This window comes from Mesocricetus auratus, unplaced genomic scaffold, assembly GCF_017639785.1.
Source record: "Mesocricetus auratus isolate SY011 unplaced genomic scaffold, BCM_Maur_2.0 Super-Scaffold_4256, whole genome shotgun sequence".
In the NCBI taxonomy this organism is placed as follows: Eukaryota; Metazoa; Chordata; class Mammalia; order Rodentia; family Cricetidae; genus Mesocricetus; species Mesocricetus auratus.
Window position 1 is genome coordinate 59,558,361 of NW_024429182.1, and position 22,818 is coordinate 59,581,178.

Genomic DNA, 22,818 nt, shown 5'->3' on the forward strand with positions numbered 1-22,818 from the left:
AGTGCTTTCTGTACAAGGGTTAAGACAAGTTACCCGCCGCACGCCTTTAATCCCAGCACTTGGGAGGCAGAGGCAGGCGGATCTCTGTGAGTTCAAGGCCAGCCTGGTTTACAAAGTGAGTTCCAGGACAGCCTCCAAAGCCACAGAGAAACCCTGTCTCGAAAAACCAAAAAAAAAAAAAAAAAAGACAAGTTGCCCATCTTGCTTAGGGCTTTGATTGCTATGTTGAGACAACATAAGCAAAAGCAACTCAGCTTCATCTTATAATCTAGTCTGTTATCCAGGACAGCCAGGGCAGGAACCTAGAGCCAGGAACTGATACAGAGAATGCTGCTCACTGGCTTTCTCCCATGGCTTGCTCAGCCTGCTTTTTCTTCACACCAGGACCAGAACCAGCTCAAAGGCAAAGGCAGCACTGCCCAGGGTGAGCTGGCCCCTCCTATGTCAAGTACCAGTCAAGGAAATGCACCACAGGACAACCTTGTGAGACATTTTCTCAGTTGAGGTTCCCTCTTCTAAAGTGACTCTAGCTCGTATGAAATTTATGTTAGTTTCACCCATCACACCACCTACATAGAAAGCTGAGTGTAATGGAACACTCTATTCCCAGACCTGAGGGGTGAAGGTAGGATTCCTGGGGCTTATTGGCCAGCTAGTCTAGCTGAATCATGAGCTCAGGACACCCATCTATAAATAAATAAACTAAAATTTATAAGTAGGGTGGAAAATAGTAGAGGAAGTAAGTTTGTGTCAGTCTCTCACTTCCACGTCCACAAGCACGCACACAACACATAAACATATGTATATGTACTCTCAAAAAAAAAGTAAAAATGGGAGCTGCCTGTACCAGAGTAAGCTGTCCCCAGACTTAACTGTTTGCCTTTAAAATCCAGTCTGTGTGTGTCTGTGCATGTAGAGGGCGGGGAGAGTTTTGTAGCCACCTCAGACAGTAAATGTACGTTGTTTGTGCAAGGAGCAATATAATTAGAAAATGCCATGTAGGAGAGATGAGCCTGGGGTTGGGACTGTTCTCTACATGTTTGAATCTGCCTTTGTGAGCACTAGGGGGCAGCATTACTCCTGACTGAAGGTACCCTTTCCGTCCATGTGTGCACAGATCTTCACTAAGAACCCTTAAGGGTTACTCTCTGAGGCATATCCTTGGAGATAGGCTAAGCTTCAAGCTGGAAGCTACTCCTGTCCCAATCAGAGTCTGGATGCCCTTTATCCATTTGATGCAGGCCTTGCCTTTTGGAAATTACTCAGCAAAGTAGCTAACAAGTTGTGTGTGGCTACCTTGTCTCAATGGCTTTCTGTTTTAGTCTTGGAGTGGATAATATGTCCTCTGTTCTAGCTAAGCTGCCCTTTCTGTAAATTCTGCCCTTTGCAGAATTCAGTTTTAAACATCTGTCCCCGGTGGGCTTGGAGAGTGAGGAAGTGTTTGGAGGAGTGAGAACCAGAGGCAGATCTCTTGGCCCTATGCAGATGGTAAAACTGGTGGATGGCCCAGTCAAGACTGGCTAATTAAGCAGATCCCCCCTGGAGTGCTTGGTTTTTTTTCAGCCACGCAGTTCCTTCTGGTCTGCAGCATGTGTGGACTTGCCCAAGTAAATGTCCATTGGCCAACCCAGTGTTGTCAGAATAAATGCCAGACTGAGCAGAGCTTAGTGGCCTGTCTCCAGGAGCTCAGAAACCCATGTCTCTGGTCTTCTATCTGAAGCTCCCAGGTTTGCATGGGGCCCAGCTGCAAAACTTCCAGGGCATCTGCCGGTGATGCTGGCAATGAGTTGAGGCTGTCTTGTGTGGTGGAGTGAGTGTTCATCATTTCCAATGCATTTCTGCCAGTGCAGGACAAAATTTTTCCCACCTGGTCCTGGCTTTTGATTATACCCTGTTTCTCTGCCTTCACTATGAATGGTTGGACTTACAAGACAGTGGTGCATACTGACAATAGCTTTTGATTTTGCCTCTGATTTGATTAGGGCAAATTTCCTTGACCCTTCACTGTCACCTAACTTGCAGTGTAGGAGTATTTAAGGTCCTGTGCATGTGGAAGTCAGCCTTACCCAAGAACTCTGCCTCCTGCTTCCTGCAGTCTGGTGTCTGCTCTAGCCCTAAGCACTGTGGGCTGACGTTTCAGGCAGCAAGTTGCTGATGAAATTCCTGAACCATTGCTACATTTCTGACTTTATCTCATTCACAAGGGCAGTGGGGTGTCATTTGTACCATTTGTATCACAGACTCCAGCCCAGTCTCCCCTAGTTTCCCCTTCTGGCTGAACTGTCAGGCCCTGTTGATAGTCTGGGTGTCTCCTCTTCCTCCTTAGGTTTCATTGCCCTGGGGTGGTGGGTCTGTGAGATCTAACCACATCTGTGCCCACAAAGCTGGATCACAGTGGAAGACATGGCCATAATGATAAACAGGCTTGACCACATCCCCAACAGCCCTGGGTTCCCACAGTAACAGACCCACCTGGAGAAGCTGGGAGCCAGGCCATGGTAGGGGTGCTGAGAGCTCAGGTTCTGGGACAGCTCTGCCCTTGGGACATGAAGGACAGAATTCGGGCTTGTACAAGGAGAATGGTGCATCAAGACCCCCCTACAATGAGGCTAGGACAGGACCCCAAAGGATCAGTCAGGTAGACTTCTTGCTTGCTGTCACTTGGTCATCTGGACCCTGACCCACCTATCTGGTTCCTACCTGCCTTTTCCTCCCCCAGTGAAGTCTCAAAAGCCTGATAGAGTTGGGCAGGAACATTGGGAAATGTCAGTTCCCAACAGGGTGGTCCGGGGCCCACACTGCTCCTCCTCGCCTCTCCCTAAGGTTTTCAGTTGCCCAGGAAGTCAGAGTCCCCACCTTCTGAAGTTTCAGGCTCACAAGTCACTTCCCCTTCAAAAGTCATCTTCTCCCAGCTAGACTCCACCCAGTTAGCACAACCCAGCTCTGGCAGGGCTGAAAGGCTAGGCCTTGGTTTCTTCACCAGGACTGGGAGTTTGTAGAATTGTAGAGTTGCCCATGTTGGTGCATTTACCATCTCTAGCCCCTGTTAATTTGGCCCAAAATTATGGGAGACCAGTAGGAGAAGCAAAGCTACCCATGAGTCACTGGGGAAGAACCTCTGTAGCCCCAGAATGGTCCGGAGGCTGCTAGCAGGGTGCTGGTACAGAGGTGTACACATCTCGCCACGCCCAGCCCCACCCTACTCCGCCCTATGGCCTACTGATTGGTCAGTTCTGATCCCTGGGAAGGGCTTTCAGAAAGAAGTAACCACCCCAGTGCTCAAGACAGTATTTTATGGAACCTCTGGGGTCAGTGTGCCCAAGACGCCATCATGCTCGGCCTCTGGCTACTCGGCGCCCTATGGACAGTCGGTGAGTGATGATTATTTGATTTCAAGGAACCCATTCAGGGTTTGGCCAGTTACCATGGCCAGGTCACCTTGTCTCCCTAGAATTGGTCCTTGGGTATGCAGAAAATAGGTAGATACAGAAAAGATCAGAATTGGGATTTTTCAAAAATGAAATGTAAGAGAAGTTGGTTCCTAGGATTTTCCCCTTAAGCTGATTACAGGAACAGTGACATGGCTAGGTGTGGCACCCACAGGGCAGCTTCCCTGGCTGCTGTAGGAGTCCCAAGCAGCAAGGTTTACCTGTGGGATCATGGAGGATGCTGAACCCTCTAGCTGGGCAAGGACAAGCTCAGTGATACGGTAGTCCCAGCTCCCTCACAACACGGGGTCCTGTCTCCCACTGGAAGGCTTGGTTTACCTTTGTCCTGGGAGGTCTCTGACTGACGTGGTCTCTCCTCTTACTTCTCAGTCCTGGAAGTTTGGGGTTAAAAAGCTGCAACCTTTGTCTATGCAGAAGAGTACACCTCTCTGGGATAGGTGGTGTCTAAAACTGGACCTGCCTGCAGAGGGCCACTCATCTGTTGTTGGATCCTGAAGTTTCCTGCTGGGAAGAGAAAAACCTGAGGGAGGGATGCTTTCTTCATCAATTAGATATGACCATGTCACTAAAGATGAGATCAGGTCAACTCTAGATGTCTGGCAGGCAGACCAAAGGGCTGCTCTCTGGGTAATTCCAGATAGGCACTAGGGAAGGGTGGGGGCACTGCGCACAGGTTCAGACTGACTCTAACGTGATAGATCTGGTGGTATTTTGGGCACAAAGCTATTATCTGAACCATGGGGTCAGATCCTATTGCTGGTACCTAGCCATGTGGATTCCCCAGATAACACTGACCAGAACTTCTTGAGGTAGGATAACCCTGCGTCGTGCCTTCTGACCCCCTTTCTCCTGTAGTTGTAGCTGCTGGACCTCCTTTGCCCCATGTGAAACAGTATGAAGTGGTATGGCCTCGGCGACTGGCCGCATCCCGCCCCCGCAGAGACCTGCCTTCCCACTGGGTAAGTCCTTTAGCTTGGCTGCACAACCTGTTCCTGTAAAAGGACCAGCAGTCTCTCGGGGCTGCCCTGCACAGCTCTAGGACCTAAATCTGTCTGTGCATTTGGGTATGACTATGGTCCCTCCCCCCTGGTCTCACCACTTCCTTCCTCCTGCCACCACCCCAGTCAGTCTAGGGTCTCCAAGGTAGGCACTAGGGCCCACTGCCTTGCTTCTTTGGAGACCATTGGCTGAGCCTGGAGAGGTCTCTCACTCAGGAAAGGTACAACAGTTTGTGCTGCCCCAGGCCACTCCCCAGTTTCAGTTGGCAGAGGTTCGGTCAGATTAGCTAGCATCTGCTCACCCTAAAGCTATGGAAATGTCTTGAGAACTTCTCTACCTGGGGCTGGGAACTGAGAATGGCCTGGAGACCTTCGGGAAGATTCCTGGCCCCCGTCCTTGTTTGGATCTCCAGGAAACGTCTGCCTTTGCCTGGGGCTTTCCTCTTTCCTGGTGTGTGCTGCCCCTAGGGCTAGCTGGTTGTCCACATAGTGTATGAGTGAAGGGTCATGGAGTGGATAGCACACACCTGCCCTGAACCTCAGGATGGACACCATAGCCATCTGTGCAATAGTGGTACTGAGGGGGTCTATTTACCTTGCCCACCCCCATCTTGCCCTGGATTTAGGAATAAGGCCACCTACCCCTTCCTACCCTGCTTCCTCTGGGAAAGAATGTCATCATCATCATCACCATCATCACCATCACCCTTGTGAACAGAGGGGAAATGGCTTAAGGGGCCAAGGAGTTCTATGTTTTTCCGCTTCATCTGGGAGACCTGCTTTCCCTGTCCTTCCCAAACAGCTCAACCTGGCCCCAGCCACCTACTTCCTTGCCTGATCTCCAGGGTCTTCTCGGGAGGCTCTTCTGGGGGCTCTCTGCTATGAAAACCCTGACCGTAAGCTAAAGGCCATTCACCCTGACTCCCCATCCAGGGCCTGTACCCAGAGAGTCTGAGCTATGCTCTTGGAACCAAAGGGAACACTTTCACCGTGCACCTTAGGAAGAACAGGTAAGCTGATTCTGGTTCTCGGGTCAGTCCCTGAGTCCTGTGGGAAGTACAGGTTCCTATGTGCCAGAATCCTGGCCCAGGCTCCCTGTGGGGGCTGCTCCAGGTCAGGTGGAACTAGGGAACTTCGGTGGTTCTCTTCCAGGGACCTGCTGGGCTCAAGCTACAAAGAGACCTACACAACTGCCAACGGCTCTGAGGTGACAGAGCAGCTGCGTGAGCAGGTAGGTGCCAGGACAGCAAGCATTCCCTGGGCCAGTGAGGCTATAGCAGCAAGACCTATGCCCTCTCTCTTCTCCAGGACCACTGCCTCTACCAGGGCCATGTGGAAGGGCACCAAGGCTCAGCTGCCAGCTTTAGCACCTGTGCTGGCCTCAGGTATGTATTGCAGACCCATGCAGAAAGTCCCTTTCTACAGAAGGGTAAACCGAGGCAGTGAAAAAAGAGGACCTTGAAAAAAAAAAAACAAAAGTCTTTTTCTGTGTTTGGAAGGGTTGGGGCTCTTACTTAGACTCCGTTAGGAGTTGCCAGCCATGCAAAACCTTCTTGCCTTCTTCCCTCCTGCGTCCACAAGTCTGGGCATCCCCACAAGGGTGGGAGGTAGCTGCTCTGAGGCAGTACGCATGGACCACCTGTCCTCCCAGACAGGCAAGTAGGAAAGCTGACGTACCCTCTGTTCACCTGCCTCTTCCTCAGGGGCTTTTTCCGAGTTGGGTCTACTGTCCACTTGATTGAACCTCTGGATGGTGACGAAGAGGGGCAGCATGCAATGTACCAGGAAAATGACCTGAACCAGAAGGCTGGGACCTGTGGGGTCAGCGACACCAACCTAGATGATGTAGGGCCTCGGGCCTTAGAAATCTACAAGCCTCAGCCCCGGGTGAGCAGCAGCATCCCCCGCTGGTCAGTCCAGCCCCAGACCCCATGCATGGGCCTAGGCCTGGCTTTCTGTAGCCCTGAAACAGGCCCCGTGCCCAGTGGTTGGGCCTGGCTCAACCCTGAAGCTACAAAGAAAGCCCACTGCACCGGAGATGTCTAGACTGCCTCCCAATGTAAAATTGGGCTCTGGGGTAAGTTGGGGACAGGGCCAAGAATGCTGACTAGATTCTTCCTCTAGAACGGGCTAAAACCCAGAGAAACCCGCTATGTGGAGTTGTATGTGGTCACAGACAGTCGAGAGGTATGGAATGCTGGGGCTGAGGGGGCTGGATGAGCTGGGATGAGTCTGCTAGGCCCCAGCCTAAAGATCCTATGTTTCCAGTTCCAGGAGATTGGGAGCAGAGACGCCGTGCGCCAGCGAGTGCTGGAGATAGTAAACCATGTGGACAAGGTGGGTTGCCCAGGGGTGCTGACACTTAGAGGATGTACAGCTGTTTAGGATAGAAAGGGCCAGATAGCCAATCAAGAGGGAAACTAGTTCAGGGCTCTCTACTGAGCTCAGTACCTGGCCAGCACCTAGACTCAGTCCCTCCCAGTGGTGAAATGGATGTAATGCCCCTGTCCATCCCCACCCCTGGCCTGGCCCCGGGGGCACTTCTCATCCTCTGCAGCTTTATCAAGAACTCAATATCCGAGTGGTCTTGGTGGGCCTGGAGATCTGGAACCAGGACAAGTTCTACATCAGCCGCTATGCCAATGTTACACTGGACAACTTCCTGAACTGGAGGGAACAGAACTTGCTGGGCCGGCACCCACATGATAACGTACAACTTATCACGTGAGTGGGGATGCACACCAGGCCACCACAGTGAGATGGAGCCAAGCTCTAGAGATTTGGCCTCTTTGGGCACAGCCTGTCCTCGAGGGCAGGACACCAGAGCAGAGCTGTGCAGGGATGAAGAGGGGCCAGGAACCATGTCCGGGGCACTACATGTCATGTCTGTTTCTAGGGGGCTTGATTTTATCGGGACCACTGTTGGACTGGCTAAGGTGTCTGCCCTGTGTTCCCGGCAGTCAGGAGCTGTGAACCAGGTAAAAGGAATTCTCACCCAAGTTTTCCAAGCTATCTGGTAGATGAACAGTCAAACACAGAGCCCAAGTTGTAGGGTAGAAATGTCAGTCTAGGTCCCTAAGACACCATGAAGCAGTCACCTGCTCTGGGGATGGATTTGGAGCCTGTTCTTTTGTTAGGATATTAGCAGGAAGCAGTATCATACCTGTTGGCACCTAGGGTGGCAGAGGGCATGTGGGTAGATGGTAGCAAGACAGTACTAATGAGCATATCCTCATAGGACCACAGTAGAAATCCCATTGGTGTAGCATCCACCATGGCCCATGAGCTGGGCCACAACCTGGGCATGACCCATGATGAGAACATCCAGGGATGCTACTGTCCTGTACCACGTGAGAGGGGCGGCTGCATCATGACCGAAAGCTTTGGGTGAGGTCCTGTGGGACATGTTGGGTAGGAAGAGACAGACTGGCATGTTGAACTTCCTAATGGTGATATCCCTTACCCTTAGCTCCGTGTTCCCCAAGAAATTCAGCAGATGTAGCAAGGACGACTTAGAGTCATTCGTGGTTAAACCCCAGACAAGCTGCCTGACCAATTTCCCAGATGTCAACCGGTTCGTGGGTGGTCCTGTGTGTGGAAACGGATTTGTAGAGCGTGGAGAGCAGTGTGACTGTGGTGCACCTCAGGTCTGTCTCACCCCATCCCTCCCCCTTGCTGGTCAGCCTCAGCATTAGTCTAGAGAGCTCAACCCAAGGTCCTTTTGCTTAGGTTAGCCTCTCAGATATGATGCTATGTGCCCACGCCACATTTGACCCTTGGGGTCACCAGTTACCACATTTGCCTTTGAACCCCTAATAACCTATAGGAGAGTTAGAGATAAATTAGCTGCAGCCGCTTACCCAGTGATCACCAAAGGCTAATCCACTCTGGAACAAGGTCTGGCTAGGGTGTAGCTGCTCAAACCATTGTCCTCCTAGGACTGCACGAACCCCTGCTGCAATGCCACCACCTGCCAACTGGCCAAGGGGGCAGAATGTGCCGATGGTGCCTGCTGTCATAGGTGCAAGGTAAGTTGGACTCCATGCAGAAAGAATCTTCCCCAGTCAAACCCAGGACAATGGGGTACCTGTGAAGGCATCATGTGGGTGTATCTCACAGTAAGCTTCTCTGTGGGACCAGGTGAAGCGAGCTGGTGAGCTGTGTCGTCCCAGAAAGGACAGATGTGACCTGGAGGAGTACTGTGATGGCCAGAAGCCAACATGTCCTGAAGATGCTTTCCAACAGAATGGCACACCCTGCCCAGGGGGCTACTGCTTTAATGGGCACTGCCCCACACTGACACAGCAGTGCCAGAGCCTGTGGGGGCCAGGTGAGGCAGGCGTGAGCATAGGGTGAGGGCCAGCTTGTGGAGTGTCTGTGACCTAAACCAGGCTAACTTCTCCTGGCCCCACAGGTGCTCAGGCTGCATCAGACTCTTGCTTTGCCTATAAAATTCCTCGGGGCTGCAATGGCAATATATATCCTAGCAGGTAAGTATCAAGGCCAAACCGTACTGGATGTGGTATGTCTTCAATGGCAAGGCTAGTCCACAGAAGATTCCCCACAGAGGAGGCCTGCTCTGTGAGGCAGGTGGCTCTCCTGGAGTCTGCCCTGTTTCAAGTCATCCACCTGAACCTGTCATCGTTGAGGAAGGAGAGGTCCTGGAACCATTTCCAGAAGCACCCAGACCCCTGAGCACATGCCCAGGACACCTGTGATCACAGCCTTCCCTCTCTCTGCAGTATGAACCAATGTGGGGTGCTGTACTGTGAGGGAGGCCAGAAGCCCCTTGAACGTTCCTCCTGCACTTTCACCTCCCGCGGCGGAGTCTGCCGAGCTCTCAACACAGACAGCAACTATGGTACCTATGAGCTGGTACCCCAGGGTACCAAGTGTGAGGAGGGGAAGGTAAGCTGAGAAGTACTTGTCCAGGACTGTTGATGCCCAAATGTGCCCATATGAGACAGTGTTGGCTGGTGGAGGCATGTGTGCGGAGCCTCTATTATGCCCTAGTCAAAACTGAAAAGGTAGCGGGGCAAGTGGAGACACCTATCTGGAGACCACCATACCCAAAGTGTCCCCAGGGTCAGCTAGCTTATCCAGTACCACCCTCATGGCTGAGCCCCCAACCCCCACACACACACATGCACGCACACAAGTATGAGGTCATAGTCATCCTGGAGTGTGAACATACTGGCTGTCCTGGACTAACCTTTGGGTTTGAGGATAGTGGGGTGGGGGTTGGGTCTAGGCCAGCTGCCCAAGACCCCTTCCACCTTCCAGGTTTGCATGAATGGATACTGCCAGGACCTCCATGTATATAGATCTGAAAACTGCTCTGCTAAGTGCAACAACCATGGGGTATGTGTGAACCTGGACCTCAGGGACGGTATACCCACTGTCTGGTGCCCTCAAGCTAGGTAGCTGCCACCGCTTACTTTTCTGGTGGAACTTGTGGTAGGAATAGCTGTGGATATAGCAATGTGGGTTCAAACTAGCCTATATCCTTCTAATGGAAGCATCGACAAAGCCTCTCTAGGGCTGAGGTGGGACAGGTGCCCTCCACTGAGCTTGTGGCCAATGGACAGTGTGGTCACTAGGGAGATTCCCTATATGCCAAGATTGACGTATGAGGGTGGGTGGAGGGGGACCCTATGTGCGCTGCAACCTGCCCTGCTGCCCTGTGAGGTATCTGTCCTTGAGACCCAGCTTTCCCTTCAGGTATGCAACCACAAGAATGAGTGCCAGTGCCATGCAGGCTGGGCCCCACCCCACTGTGCACAGCGGCTGGCAAATAAGCAAGCAGGTAAGGTCCCAAGGAGGACAGGAGCTGGTATTTTGGGGGCCTTGATGGTGGTTAGGGGGATCCCATATCTCTACTCAAAGGTGACACTTTGTCCTACTTAAAACAAGGCTAGATAGCCTTGGCTCAGGTATCCAGGGCCACTCCCCACAACCCCTACAGTGTGTTCCTCCCCGGTGGCCACTGAGCCTGCAGCTGTCCACAGCACCACAGCCTCCGGGGACTGACTAAGTCTCAATGGTGGCACTGTGGGACTGGGACTCACCACTACCTCGTCTTCTAACCCATTGCCTGAGAGAGAGAGAGAGAGCCGGAAGAACTGGTATAATGTACTGAGCCATCTGCTGGAGTCCTCAGGCATTTGACCACATGTGGGGTGTGGGACCTAGGATGTGGTCAAGGAGGACTGATTCTTGGGCCAGTACCTCCCAAGGGCCCTCACCAGCTCTTGATTCAGCTGGTTTCAGTCTTGGGTGATCATGTGGCCATGTGTCCCACAGCGACTGGGAGCCTTCCAGTCGGTGTGGTGGTGGCTTTGGTGATCCTGGTAGCTGCGATGATCATTCTGGCAGGTGTCATCATCTACCGAAAGGCCCCGCGGCAAGTCCAGAGGAGGTGAGGATGCAGTGGTGACATATCTACATATGAGACACACATTTCCTGTGCTCTACACTTGCGAAATGGCTTTGCTGTTACTTAAGAAAGAAGAGCCATTGCTTCCGTCTGCAGGCCCAGGCAGAGGCATTCAAGAGGTCTTGGGGTTCTCTGGGTGTTGAACAGGCCTGGATGGGAAGCTTAGGAGAATTCCAGATCTGTTTCTTCTTCTTAGAGGCTGTAAAGGCATAGTGTGGGCAACACATAGGGGTACGCTAAGTCCAGAGTTGAGATAACCTCCCCACCGACAGCCATGGCCACATATGCCCCACCAGGGTCCCACTTTGCCCTGCACCAAGACCTTTACCCCAAAGCTGACTGCCGAAGGACAGCTTTCCCAGGTCCTCTAAACACTTTCTAGCGTAGCTGTCAAGAGACTTGCTCCTTGGCTTCCTGGGCTCACACATGTGCCTGTGACTGTAGCTTGTATCCTGTGTGCCAGAGCAGAGATGCCAGCCTGAGTGACTGGGATGAGGGCATGCCCAGGAGTCCTGAATTCTCTGAAGTGGCTATACCATTATTTGTCTCTTTTTATCCTCAGGAGGGTGGCACCCAAACCTACAATAGGACTCTCCAACCCCTTATTCCACATGAGGGACAACAGCCTGACAGATAAGAATAAACCTCCAGGTCCTCCAGAAGTGATTTCTACCAAGAAGACCCCAAGATTCACAGTGACACCAAAGAGGCCGCCCCCTGCAGTAAGTACTGTTCTCTGACAGGTTCATGGGACTGGAAGGAGGGGAACTCAGGCTCTCTATCCCTCTGCCTCAGTGATTGGCCCACTAGGAATAGTGAAGGGATCTATATAGTGAAGCGTTTTTGTGCAAATTAACTCATGAGCCCTGCAATAGCCTGGAGCTTTGAGAAGCATTTCAGTCACTCCAAGAGAGGGAGAGGGACTAAGTCAAGACTTGTCTTCTAAAGATCTCTACTTGGAGTTTGGACTTGTGGGTTTGAGGACTCTCAGACCTGAGCTGTGAGAGAAGAATGCCCTCGCTGCTCCTTACGTGTGATAGGTGACAGCATAGCTCGGGAATGGGGTGAGCCAGGCACCTAGCCTAGGGTGAGAAGGAAAGGGGGTACCATTTGGGGAGCCTAAGAGCCTTGGGCCCTAAAGCAGGGGACTTGGTGGGCATGAGCTGGGTGGGGGCTTAGCACTGCCTCTTAGGCCCAGACTTACTTACATGCCTGTCCCCTGAAGCCTCCAGCTGCGCCCAGTCAACCACTCCCTGTTCCAGTTTATACCCAGCAAAGACCAAAGCTGGTAAGCCTTGGGAAACAACCATGAGTTCTGAGATGGAAACCCCCTGGGCCGGGTATCTGGTGGCTGACTCTGTGGGCTTGGGGCCCTAGGGAAACAGATGCTGTACGGGGAAAGTAAATTAGCCCTGCCTAGTCAGGATATTAAATTGAAACTGAGTAGATTCAGGAAGCCTGGGAAGGAGGAGGTGCTCTATCCCCCAGCCCTGAACTGGTCCAGTCTGTGGCTCCTGATTCTCTTTTTTTCCCCAACAGTTTAGACCTCTTCCACCCACCAAGCCCCTCCCAAAATTGAAACCAAGCCAGGTAAGGGAACAAACAGCCTTAACTCTGAGGAAATGCCCACCCACCCACCCCACCCCATCCCATCCCCCCACCCCCACCCCCCACCGACACACACACCCCATAAGCCTGCTACCTAGAGACAAGCCCTTCTACACTTTCCCTTGGGAGGAAACTATAGGGATATGGAAGGTCTCCAAATGCCACTGACTTAAAGCTTTGAAAGTAGACATTCAAGCTGGGCGGTGGTGGCACACGCCTTTAATCCCAGCACTCGGAAGGCAGAGGCAGGTGGATCTCTGTGAGTTCAAGGGCAGGCTGGACCAACAGCCTCCAAAACAATACAGAGAAACGCTGTCTTGTTAAAAAAAAAAAAAAGGAAAGAAAGTAGACATTCAAGCCCAGGTGTTGGCGCACGCCTTTAATCCCAGCACACAGGAGGCAGAGGCAGGCAGATCTTGGGGCCTTGTTGGTAGAAACCTTGTTGGTGACACACTCTAGAGGGCCTGGAGGTCTGCTCTTATTGGCAGGCTGTTTGTTCACCACGTAGAACAGGGGGTTGGAGCCCTCTGGTGGGCTTGGGTGCCACACTCCTAGGGAGAAAAAAAGACAGACAATGGTGTAGTCACTTCCAGGTAGAGAATACAGGACTCCTGGGCATGCCTCCCAACTTTTCCTACTTCTAAGAACCCATGGGGCAATACTCTAGTCGCAGCCCTAGGTGGCTGCCCTGGGGTCATGGCTGAGCTGGTGGTGAACCTGTGTGTGCATGCGGTGCATGGGTTTGCCTGTCCCGAGGAGCAAATGCAAGGCAGCAGCCGGACAGATGCCCACTGGCCCCTGAGTTGACACAGGCCTTACCTGTGCGACCTGAAGACAGGGTACTTGTTCCTCGCTCTGTCCAAGGCCTCATTGAGAACCTTATCTGCTCTTCTGGGCACTTGTAGCTCTCAAGTGGCTTTTAGTCCACATTTCTCATGTTGACAGTGCTAGTTGACAGTTTTCTAAGTGTCCTTCTGTTTGTCTGCTTCTTATCGCAAGTGGATGTTGGTGACACACTGTTAGCAGGAAGAGCATGGAAAGTAACCAAGATGGGATGGAGGTCTAAATGCCAATGAGTTCTCCGCTGGGAGCTGTCTTTGTGTTAATGAACTGATGCCTAGAGAAAGAGATGAATGAGGGCCTAGGAGATCGTCTGCAGATCCTTAGAGTCTCACATCTCTGGACGCTTTGACACTTGGCCTTTAACAATTGTCACAATGTCTTGCTACAGTGATTATATGCTTTCTTCCTTTTTATTTATTATTGTGTATATGATGTGTGTGAGCATGTGTAGCATGGTGCACATGTGGAGGCCTGAGGACTGCTTTGTGAAACTGACCTTTACTTGGTTCTGGGGATCAAGCTCAGGTGGTCAGGCTTGTGCTGCAAGCACCTTTACTAGATGATCAGTCTCAGAGGCCGCTGCTTCTTCTTCTTCTTCTTCTTCTTCTTCTTCTTCTTCTTCTTCTTCTTCTTCTTCTTCTTCTTCTTCTTCTTCTTCTTCTTCTTCTTCTCCTTCTTCTTCTTCTTCTTCTTCTTCTTATTATTATTATTATTACTGTATAGTTGTGCATTCATGAATACTACAGCATTCAAGCAGGGTCAGAAGACAACTTTGTAGAATTGGTTAATTCCTTCTACTTTTACATATGTTGCAGAGATTTAACTCAAATTGCCATGCTTGCACAGCAAGTGCTTTTACCCAGTGAACCATCTCACAAGCTCCTAGTTTTTGTTTGTTTGTTTGTTTGTTTTTTTAAATTGGGCCTCACTCTGTAGCTCAGGTTGACATAGAACTCACTATGTCCAGACTAGTCCTTAAACTCTTGGCAATCCTCTTGCTTCAGCCTCTTGAGAATAAATAGGTGTGATTTTCTGTTTTTCTTTTTCCATTTTGGGGGGATAAAAGGGATTATTTATTTATTTATTTGTTGGTTTGTTTGTTTGTTTGACTGGCCTGAAACTCTCTATGTAGACCAGGCTGGCCTCAAACAGAGATCCACCTGCCTCAGCCTCTTGAGTGCTAGGATTAAAAATGTGCATCATTGTGCCTGGCCAGGAACTCAGTTTAGACTTACATAAGAGCTGAAAAACTCTAGCCAGGAGGTGGCGGCACACACCTTTAATCCCAGCACTCAAGAAGCAGAGACAGACAGATCTCTGAGTTCAAGGCCAATCTGATCTACATAGTGAGTTCAGGACAACCAGGGCTACACAGACAACCCCTGCCTCAAAAAACAAAAACAAAAATAAAACAACAAAAAATAACCCCAAAACAGCAACGAAGGAAAGACAAAAAAGAAAGAGGAAGAGGGAGGGAGGGAGGGAGGAAGGGAAGAAAGTAGGGAGGGAGGAAAAACCCTAGGAGCAGTCCCAAAGGCAAAATGGGGGCAGTGCACATCGATTTCTGAGAAAGGATTAAGAGAAACTGGATGAGGAAGAAGGCCAAAATATGCCTCACCCAGGAGGAAAACCTGGCAGAGCCATCAAGGGTTACCATCCTCTCTAGGAATGTGGAAATACAAAGAAATGTATTTTAGTAGTTAATTCTTTCCTTTTGAGCTTCTGGTAACATTGTAATCTACTGTTGAGACTGTAAGATGTGTTAGGACAAGCCGGGCAGTGGTGGTCCACGCCTTTAATCACAGCACTCGGAGGAAGAGGCAGGTGGATCTCTGTGAGTTCCAGGCTAGGCTGGACCGACAGCCTCCAGAATAATACAGAGAAACTCTGTCTCGTAAAACCAAAAAAAAAAAAGGGACAGGATCACTGTCAGCTTCAGATTTTATCTTCTGAGTGGTGTGGCCCAGAGGGGTTTTCTACAGAGCTGTGTGAAGACAGAAACTTCAGGACTAGGCTGGAGATGAGCAGGACAGCCTTGGGAGGGTAAAATTGAGGGCAGTACTTGGTCTACTTGGGTGATGCCCTCCATCAGCTGTCTGGTTCCTCCCAGGTCAAGCCAAACTTTGCACCCCCAATACCACCAGTTAAACCTGGGTCTGGAGGGACTGTTCCTGGAGTGACTCAGGTAAGCCCCGGAAGGAAAGGAGTCTATCTTGCTGGAACCATCCTGCTGACTATGGTACTGCTCTGGAGGCTGGGGTGGGTTTTCTTTTTGGGGGGTTGTTGTTGTTAACTGGTAAGTTCTATTGACATATGAAACAAAAACAGGAAAAATCCTCAGTAACAGACTTGATGCTTGCCTTATAATCTGCCAGAACTTTTCAGTGCTTGATGCTGTCAGAGGCTGTCAATTTTTCTTTCATATGGCAATGAGAAGTCTACACCATACATGAAGTATTAGTGCAGTCATCTTGTGTGGATGGAGTTACTGAGCCTGCTGTTAGGGAATTGTACTTCTTAGAGCAGACCAGATGCTCCTAACATCAATTTCCCCTTTTTCCTGGCAGAGAGCTGGTGGTCCAATGAATGCTCTGAAGGTTCCTTTCCAGAAGAGGTGAAGACCAGCTAGGGCACCACGGGGCCGTCGTGGGCTAGCAGGAGTCTGGAGCTACCAGTGTTCCTTCGGCAACAGCCCCCATGCAGGCTGGACCTGCAGTCACTTTTCCTACCTCAGGAGTAATCTCTTGTGGCTCTTGCTGTTCAGCCGCCCTCCTGTTCCAGTGTCCTTCACTGGCTTTGACCAGCTTAGGGCGCATGTCTGAAGTTGCTAGGCTGGGGTGACATCACCGCAGTGAGCCACTGTACCTGTCTTCAGGTGTGGACAGGATGCCAGGACACCCCTCCCACATCTGCACCCGCCCTCACCGGGGCAGCTCTGCACAGTTCCTGTATCTACTACATCCTACTCATGTACGAGACTTAGGGAGGAAAAGCCACGTTCTGGGCGGTAATGGGACAAGAGTTGGGACAGAATGGTTGTCTAACTTACTGATAAACACTATTCATTAATAAAGATTTTATTTTATAAGTAGATTAAAAACTACATTCTGTAAAGCAGATTTTATTACACCAGATCAAACTATTTCACCTACCTTGTGCCTTAATTTTAACCATCCGCCGCAATTTAGTCCAGTCCCCTGCCTGACATGCAGGAGGACCAATGCTACCTGGGATCGTGGGAGGGCCGGGTGCGGCGTGGGCCCCGCCCCTTCCGGCTGTGTCTCGTCTCCCAGCAACGGTCCGACGCCTCCTGATTTCTTCCGCTACCTTTCGCTGCTGCGGCAGACCCACTCCTTTACCATGCTCAGTGCTTCCAAGCAGAGCTCTGCCGAGTTCCTGCCAACGCCTGAGGATATTCACAGCCTCTGCGCCTGGCTGGACCGGCTCCCACTCAGCCGCCCCAAGCGCCATCTAGCTCGGGACTTCAGTGATGGTGGTGCGAGTGAGGGCGAGGCGCAATGAATGGGGCGGATGATGAAGAGGGCTCAGAAATGAGGGCTGCCCTTGAGTCCAGCCCCATAGCACCAGGGCACAGAGGGGCGGGGAAGGCAGACCTGGCTCCCTGTGACTCTGACAGCTCTTCCTGGGCTCTCACGCTGTGATAGCTCCCCAGACCATCCCACCACTTGGTCTGTCCTGGAGTCTAGGTGTGGTACCGAGGACTCTCAGGGATAATCATGGGTTCCCCAGGACAAGCTCATGCCCTTCCCTCTTCACTTCGTGCATCTCATGTGGTCAGGGACTACAGCTGCAGCCCAGGGTCTTAACCAGGCAAGCCGAACTCCCCTTGCATTCCCACAGTGCTGGTGGCCGAGATTGTGAAGTACTTCCACCCTCGGCTGGTGGACTTGCACAGCTACGTGCCAGCCTGCAGTACAGACCAGAAGCTGAGCAACTGGAGCCTTCTCAACAGGCAAGGCCTGGGAGTTCAGCCCACCTAAGTTGACCCAGGGACAGGTTTCCAGCTGCGGGTCGCTGACATTACTGTGGGCCCTTACCTACAGAACTGTACCATAACCAGGGTTCCTGGGGACTCCCTGCTAGGACAGCCCACCAGCTAGCCTGTTCTCTTAGGGATTAGTGGTGGCACATTTCACTCCAACTCCCACACTGTCCTCAGACAAGCCCCTGCTTGTATGTTTGTTGTGATAAGTGACACCAAGAACAACCAGAGTAGGACAGACGTGTCAGATGTAGTCAAATCAGGAGAGCCCTGAGGAAGTGACAGAGCAGAGCAAGGTGGGGAACGTGTGGGCACCCGGGATTTTGTGCAGGGGAAGTCAGAACCCTCAGGACTGTCTCAGATTGGATTAGGGGCATTGTAGGACTCAGACCTGGGCACAGTCTCATGGGCTTATGTTTGAGAGGATGGAGTTGGAATGAAACGTCAAGGGAGGTAGGCGATCATGCCTGAGAGGGCCCAGCTGCAGAATTCCGGGACTGCTTAGCTGTATCAACAGGACTTACAGAGCAGAGGGCAAGCAGTCAGGAAGAGAAGGATGAGTGCAAAGATGAGCACATCTGGCCTGATGCAGCGGAGTGCATCAAGTGTTCTGTGATTTCCTGAGACATAGGCCCACTGGGCCAGGAAGGAGATAGCCATGGGCGCCTAGGCTGCAGAGCAAAAAGCAGACCTTGCTAGCCTCTCCTCTCTCAGGAAGCTAGATATTGCCTAGTGGCTAGAAGGCATGGCCCAGGAGAATGAGAGTGCAGGAAGAGCTCAACTCCAAGCCTTGGTGGCACTGCTTTGAGAGTGCACCTCCACTTTCTCTGCAGGAAAGTCTTTCGAAAACTGCATTTCTGTATCTCGGAGGCTGATATCCAAAAGGTGGTGTCCAACAGGCCTGGGGTTATCGAGTCAGTCCTGTGTGCGCTGAGGGAGAAAATGGAGGCCAGCAGGGTTCATGTAGGCTCAGCCTGTGCAGCTGTAAGTGTCTGTACCCCAAATCAGCCTGCAAGTTGGCTGGGTCTGCTTCCCTTTGTGCACAGTCAGATAACCTGTGTGAGAATAAAGCAGGGAAGAGATGTCCCTGTGGTCCAGAATGAAATAATGTCCACACATGAAGTTACAGTACACACTTAGGGCCATTCCTGACTTTCCTGCTAGCTGGGATCTTCCCAGGCCCCATCTCCTTCCCAGCCTGAACCACCTACCCTGAGGCAGTGAAAACACTCAAGAGTTGTTCCAACTACAACCACCCCAAGCCCTTCTCTCTCTTCTTCTGCAGGTACTCACCAACCCCACCCAGAGTGGAGACTAGACATGTTTATCCTGCTACACCTCACTTTCCAACTTCTGTACTCTACAGGATCCAGGACTCTCCAGTGTGGATGCTGTCCGACCTTGGGCAAGGCTTACCACCCACCCACATACCACTAGGACTCAAGACCCTAATGTGGATAATTGCAGCCTGTCAGAGCCCCTCTGGGACTCCTATGGAGAACATCACTACATTCCTGAAGGCTGGACACATGACAATCACGAGCTCACAAACCTTCAAAAGAGGACAGGTATGCTCAGGTGCATCCTGGGCCCAGAGGGACTAGTTGGCTCCTAAGGAAGGGTCCCTCACTTGTACAGGCAGAATACTTAAAGTCCCGGCTCCATCAATACCCAGAGAGCAACCATCCAAGGGGGAGCCTGTGAGCCATACAGGGAAGCCATTTCCAGGTTTTCTGGTACTATGCAAAGGGCCCTGATACCAAGCTAGGACCAAGTTCTTTCATGATGACATCTGAGTTTGCTTTACCCAATATGGACCATGTTCCCTCCCCTCATCCATGTTTACTGCCACTAGTGTGTGTGTGTGTCAGAAGCAAGGTCCTGAGCTGATGGTATCTATTTGTCACACAGGCCTACAGAGCCCTCCAACCCCCTTCAACATGAAGACCCTTCAGAATCAAAGGGATTTGGAGAAAATGGGCTGCTGTGCTTGCAAAGGGTGGACCCTTATCTCTCAATTCTCCCTGCCCACCTCTTTATGATTCCCTATCCTGGATTAAAGGTCAGTGTTTACCTTACAGGGACCCAGTTGAAGGGCTCTGGGATCACCTGACCAGCATCCAGCAGCAGCTGGAGGATAAGGAGCAAGCACTAGCCATTCTGCAGGAGACAGTCAAGGTATGGTCCTGTTGGGCATCCCTTGCTGCCTGGACAATCTGAGCCGCAAGACAAGGATGCAGAGGGACCCATTGCCCCAGTTTCCGACTCCTTGGCTGAGTTTCTGCAGAGCTGGCACTGACCCAGTGAAGGGCGTATGGGGTGTGCAGGGCCCTGACCAGAGAGAATCAACATTCTTCAGATTGTTCTAGAAAACAGTATATGGAATGTTTTAGTCCTTCTCAGAGGCAGGAAAGATGTGGTGGCTCCCTAATGTACTCGTCCCCCGCTTTATTGGCCTATCCACACCACACCCAAGTGCAGCACAAGGATACAGGGTGGCAGTATGGACCAAGGCCCATCTCAGGAAGCAGGTGCTGGGTGAACATCTGGAAAGCAGTGAGAGTGGGGTGCCTGAACCGGACCCCACCTTTCTCCCCATCTCCAAAGGCCAGGGTCCTGGAAACAACCCACCTGGGGATCCCTGTGAGCATTTATATGTGCAATGCACACCCGGCTTTGGTGCACATCTGGTTCTGTGGAACACACTTAGCTCTGCAGGACATGTCTGGTTATACGATACACAGCTTACTCTGCAGTGCACACCTGGTTTTGTGGGGGATGCCTGGTTGTGTGGCACATGCCTTGCTCTCTGATGCACATTTGGTTCTGCAGGCACACATCTGTTCCGCTACTCTTTCATCAGGAACTTCCAGTGCCCCCTACTTTTTCTTATCCCTCCTGGTGTCCCAGGAGCACAAGAGCTAAGACAATAAGGGGAGAGCGGACAGCTTGAGCCAATGGACCTCAGAGTCACAGAGGCTATCGGAAATTGCAATACCATCTCAGTTCCTGCGTATGTACCCAAATCTTGATGAGTTACCTTCTTGTGAAAACAGGAAAGTGATGTGATATCACTGTGGCTTTGGAATTGCAGAGCAGAAGTAGAGAGGAAGCGGTAAGGAGAACTGCAGCCGCTGCCTCCATCTGCCCTGCTTGTTCACAGCCCAGCCCCGCCCTCCCAACTGCTGCCCTGGCTCATATGCTGACCAGGGGAACTGTAACTCTTCATTGGAAACCCAGAGAGAAAACAGACCAACTTGCTATCTAAGGGTTGAGTACCGCTTGTAAATTGTCACTAAGTGAGATACACAACTTTGGAGTTGAAGAGGCACCAGAAGTCATAGACATATATGGTGATAGATGCAGCAAGCATATGGCTGGGCCACATGGGATGGAATCCATTGCTGGCCCTCGTCACAACTCCCTGGCTTTTCAGTTTGTCCCTGAATGAAGAGTAGTGGGAAGATGTCCAGAAATCAGGCTTTATGTGCTGGCTATTGACACAGTTTCACACCCCATGGGTCCAGGGATGGATGTTGTCGTGCATTGTCTGCTGTGAGGCTGGCTCCCCACCTTGCCCCACCTATGCCTCCTTCACACTACAGAGGGATGAGATACATCCAGTTTTTCTGCCCGAGGAGCACAGAGGGGGTCTGTGTTTCTGATGGGAGAAGGTTTGGGACAAGGTCATCCTTGAAGCAGGCGTGGAGGAACCACAGATAGCCCAGCCAATAAGCCTGTGTCCACTGTGCCCAAGGTAGGACAATGACGGGGAGTCTACACCTGCTCTTTGTGAAGGCTCTTTTTTTTTCCTTTTCAGTTTTATAAGACTGAGTCTTGATAAATAGCCAGGGTGGCTTTGAACTTTCAGCAATGCCCTGTCTCTGGCTCCCCAGAGCTAGGATTATAAGTGCATACCACCATCCCTGGCTTTTACAGCCTCATTTTCATTCACCGATTCTTTTTTATTTAATGTTTTAGAATTTATATGTAACTGGGCATGGTGACATGTGCCCTTAATTCCAGCACTCAAGAGGCAGAGGCAGGAGGATCTCCATGAGTTCAAGGAGAACGTGGCCTGCATACCAAGTTCCAGGACAGCCAGGACTACATAGACAGACACAGTCTCAAAAAAATTTAAAATTTTGTGTACATGTGCATGGAGGCCGGATACATCAAATCCTCCTGCAGCTGAAGTTATAGGTGCTTGTGAGCTGCTGATGTGGGTGGTAGGAATTGAACTCTGATCCTCTCAAGAGGTTACCAGTATGTACACACTCTTTTTTTTTTTTTTGACAGGGTCTCTCTACATAGCTCTGACTGTCTTTGACCTCTCTTTGTAGAGCAGGCTGGCCTCAAACTCACTGAGATCCACCTGCTTTTGCCCGCCACCCTCCCCACCAAGTACTAGGATTAAAGGCATACACCACCAAACCCAGCAAGAATATACAAGCTTGACCTTAACCACTGAACTATCTCCAGCCCTCCTTCACTTACTCTTGAGTCATCAACTTTTGGAAGTACCCGCTGAACAGACAGTCCTACAGCTGCATACCTATCAATCCCCTGCTGGTTTGTCATGTGTGCCCTGAGTACCTTCCCAACTAGACACTGGGCTCTCAGCAAAGAAGGCTCAGTGCCTGCCCAGCCCTGCCCAGCCCTGCCCTGCCCTGCCCTGCCATGCAACTACTTCTGGCTGATACAGGAAGGGGGGAATCAGGAAGACAGGTCAGGGAAATCCCCTCAGGGAGCAGGAGAGGAAAAACCCAGCCCTCCATGTCCTGCCAGCTCCCTAAACTCCTTGGACTCATTGGCTGTAGAATCTTCCTCAAGGATCCTGGTGTTCATCTTTCTCAGTGCCCCCACAAAGGGCTTTTGGTCTAGCCCCCGCCATGAAACCTGGGGTTGGACATTCATTCCTAGAGGATGGAACTGCCCATAGCCTAACTGGCAGGTAGGGGGTATCTTTGGATATATTCAGACTTGTCCGCTTTTTGAAGATTTTGCAGTTGAAGGTGATGAGGTTGGAGCATCTTGTACAGCTGAAGGACCAACGGATCTGGGAGCTGATGAGACCTGGACCCGACGAGCGTCAGATCTGGAGGGGCCCCCATCCAGAGTCATTCAGACCTTGATCCTGAGCCAAGTGGAGCCTCTCACTGACCAGGCAGCTTCAGAGTGGGATATGTGAATGTAGGAGCAGGTGTAGAGGCCAGAGCATCCTGGAGACAAATTTGGACAGATTTGAGTTTGGTTCTCCCAATCCCCCAGTGTCTTGTCATTATTGATTGCTGCACTTGTGAGCTCACAAGGTCCTGGGATGCGCAGTGTCTAGGGGTCACCTTCCAGGGTGGGTGTGGATTGTTAACCGTGTTGCCCCGGTGACAGCCACAACTAGAGTTTTCTGGGGACTCTATGGATGAGACCCCTGGAAGATTTTGCAGGCCTGAACCTGGTGAGCTTTTCCACTGCAGGGGGACA

General features: G+C 51.3%; 2 protein-coding genes and 1 long non-coding RNA gene across 9 annotated transcripts; 2 read left to right on the forward strand and 1 right to left on the reverse strand.

Moving 5' to 3' along the window:
- Window positions 1–3,215: 3,215 nt before the first annotated feature.
- Window positions 3,216–16,437, forward strand: Adam8 (ADAM metallopeptidase domain 8). 3 transcript variants are annotated; one of them, XM_005064253.4, is made up of 24 exons: window positions 3,216–3,371; window positions 4,305–4,408; window positions 5,381–5,457; window positions 5,600–5,678; window positions 5,756–5,832; window positions 6,151–6,334; window positions 6,572–6,634; window positions 6,716–6,784; window positions 7,005–7,171; window positions 7,344–7,425; window positions 7,686–7,834; window positions 7,917–8,094; window positions 8,386–8,475; window positions 8,588–8,777; window positions 8,862–8,937; window positions 9,190–9,355; window positions 9,731–9,808; window positions 10,169–10,253; window positions 10,751–10,865; window positions 11,446–11,605; window positions 12,109–12,171; window positions 12,423–12,473; window positions 15,445–15,519; window positions 15,902–16,437. In XM_005064253.4, exons 1-24 carry the CDS (start codon window positions 3,332–3,334, stop codon window positions 15,950–15,952), a joined length of 2,469 nt encoding a protein of 822 aa, XP_005064310.1. In that variant the 5' UTR covers window positions 3,216–3,331; the 3' UTR covers window positions 15,953–16,437. The 3 variants fall into 3 exon arrangements, with proteins under 3 accessions (XP_005064310.1, XP_021083713.1, XP_021083718.1); XM_021228059.2 differs by having other exon boundaries at window positions 3,217–3,371; window positions 10,823–10,865; XM_021228054.2 differs by lacking the exon at window positions 12,423–12,473.
- Window positions 12,856–16,687, reverse strand: LOC121142368. Its single transcript, XR_005879372.1, has 3 exons — window positions 16,487–16,687; window positions 13,311–13,507; window positions 12,856–13,042 (listed from the first exon to the last, which is right to left on the reverse strand). It is a non-coding gene; the product is annotated as an uncharacterized LOC121142368 (long non-coding RNA).
- On the forward strand, window positions 16,605–22,600 carry LOC101825963 (sperm flagellar protein 1-like). Of its 5 annotated transcripts, none has more exons than XM_040752107.1 (7): window positions 16,605–16,830; window positions 17,196–17,307; window positions 18,171–18,321; window positions 18,704–18,905; window positions 19,249–19,336; window positions 19,419–19,515; window positions 22,338–22,600. In XM_040752107.1, the coding sequence occupies exons 1-7, from the start codon at window positions 16,695–16,697 to the stop codon at window positions 22,470–22,472; spliced, it is 921 nt and encodes a 306-aa protein (XP_040608041.1). In that variant the 5' UTR covers window positions 16,605–16,694; the 3' UTR covers window positions 22,473–22,600. The 5 variants fall into 5 exon arrangements, 3 of the variants coding, with proteins under 3 accessions (XP_040608041.1, XP_040608042.1, XP_040608047.1); XM_040752108.1 differs by having other exon boundaries at window positions 19,249–19,300; XM_040752113.1 differs by lacking the exon at window positions 22,338–22,600 and adding an exon at window positions 20,170–20,350.
- Window positions 22,601–22,818: the final 218 nt, after the last annotated feature.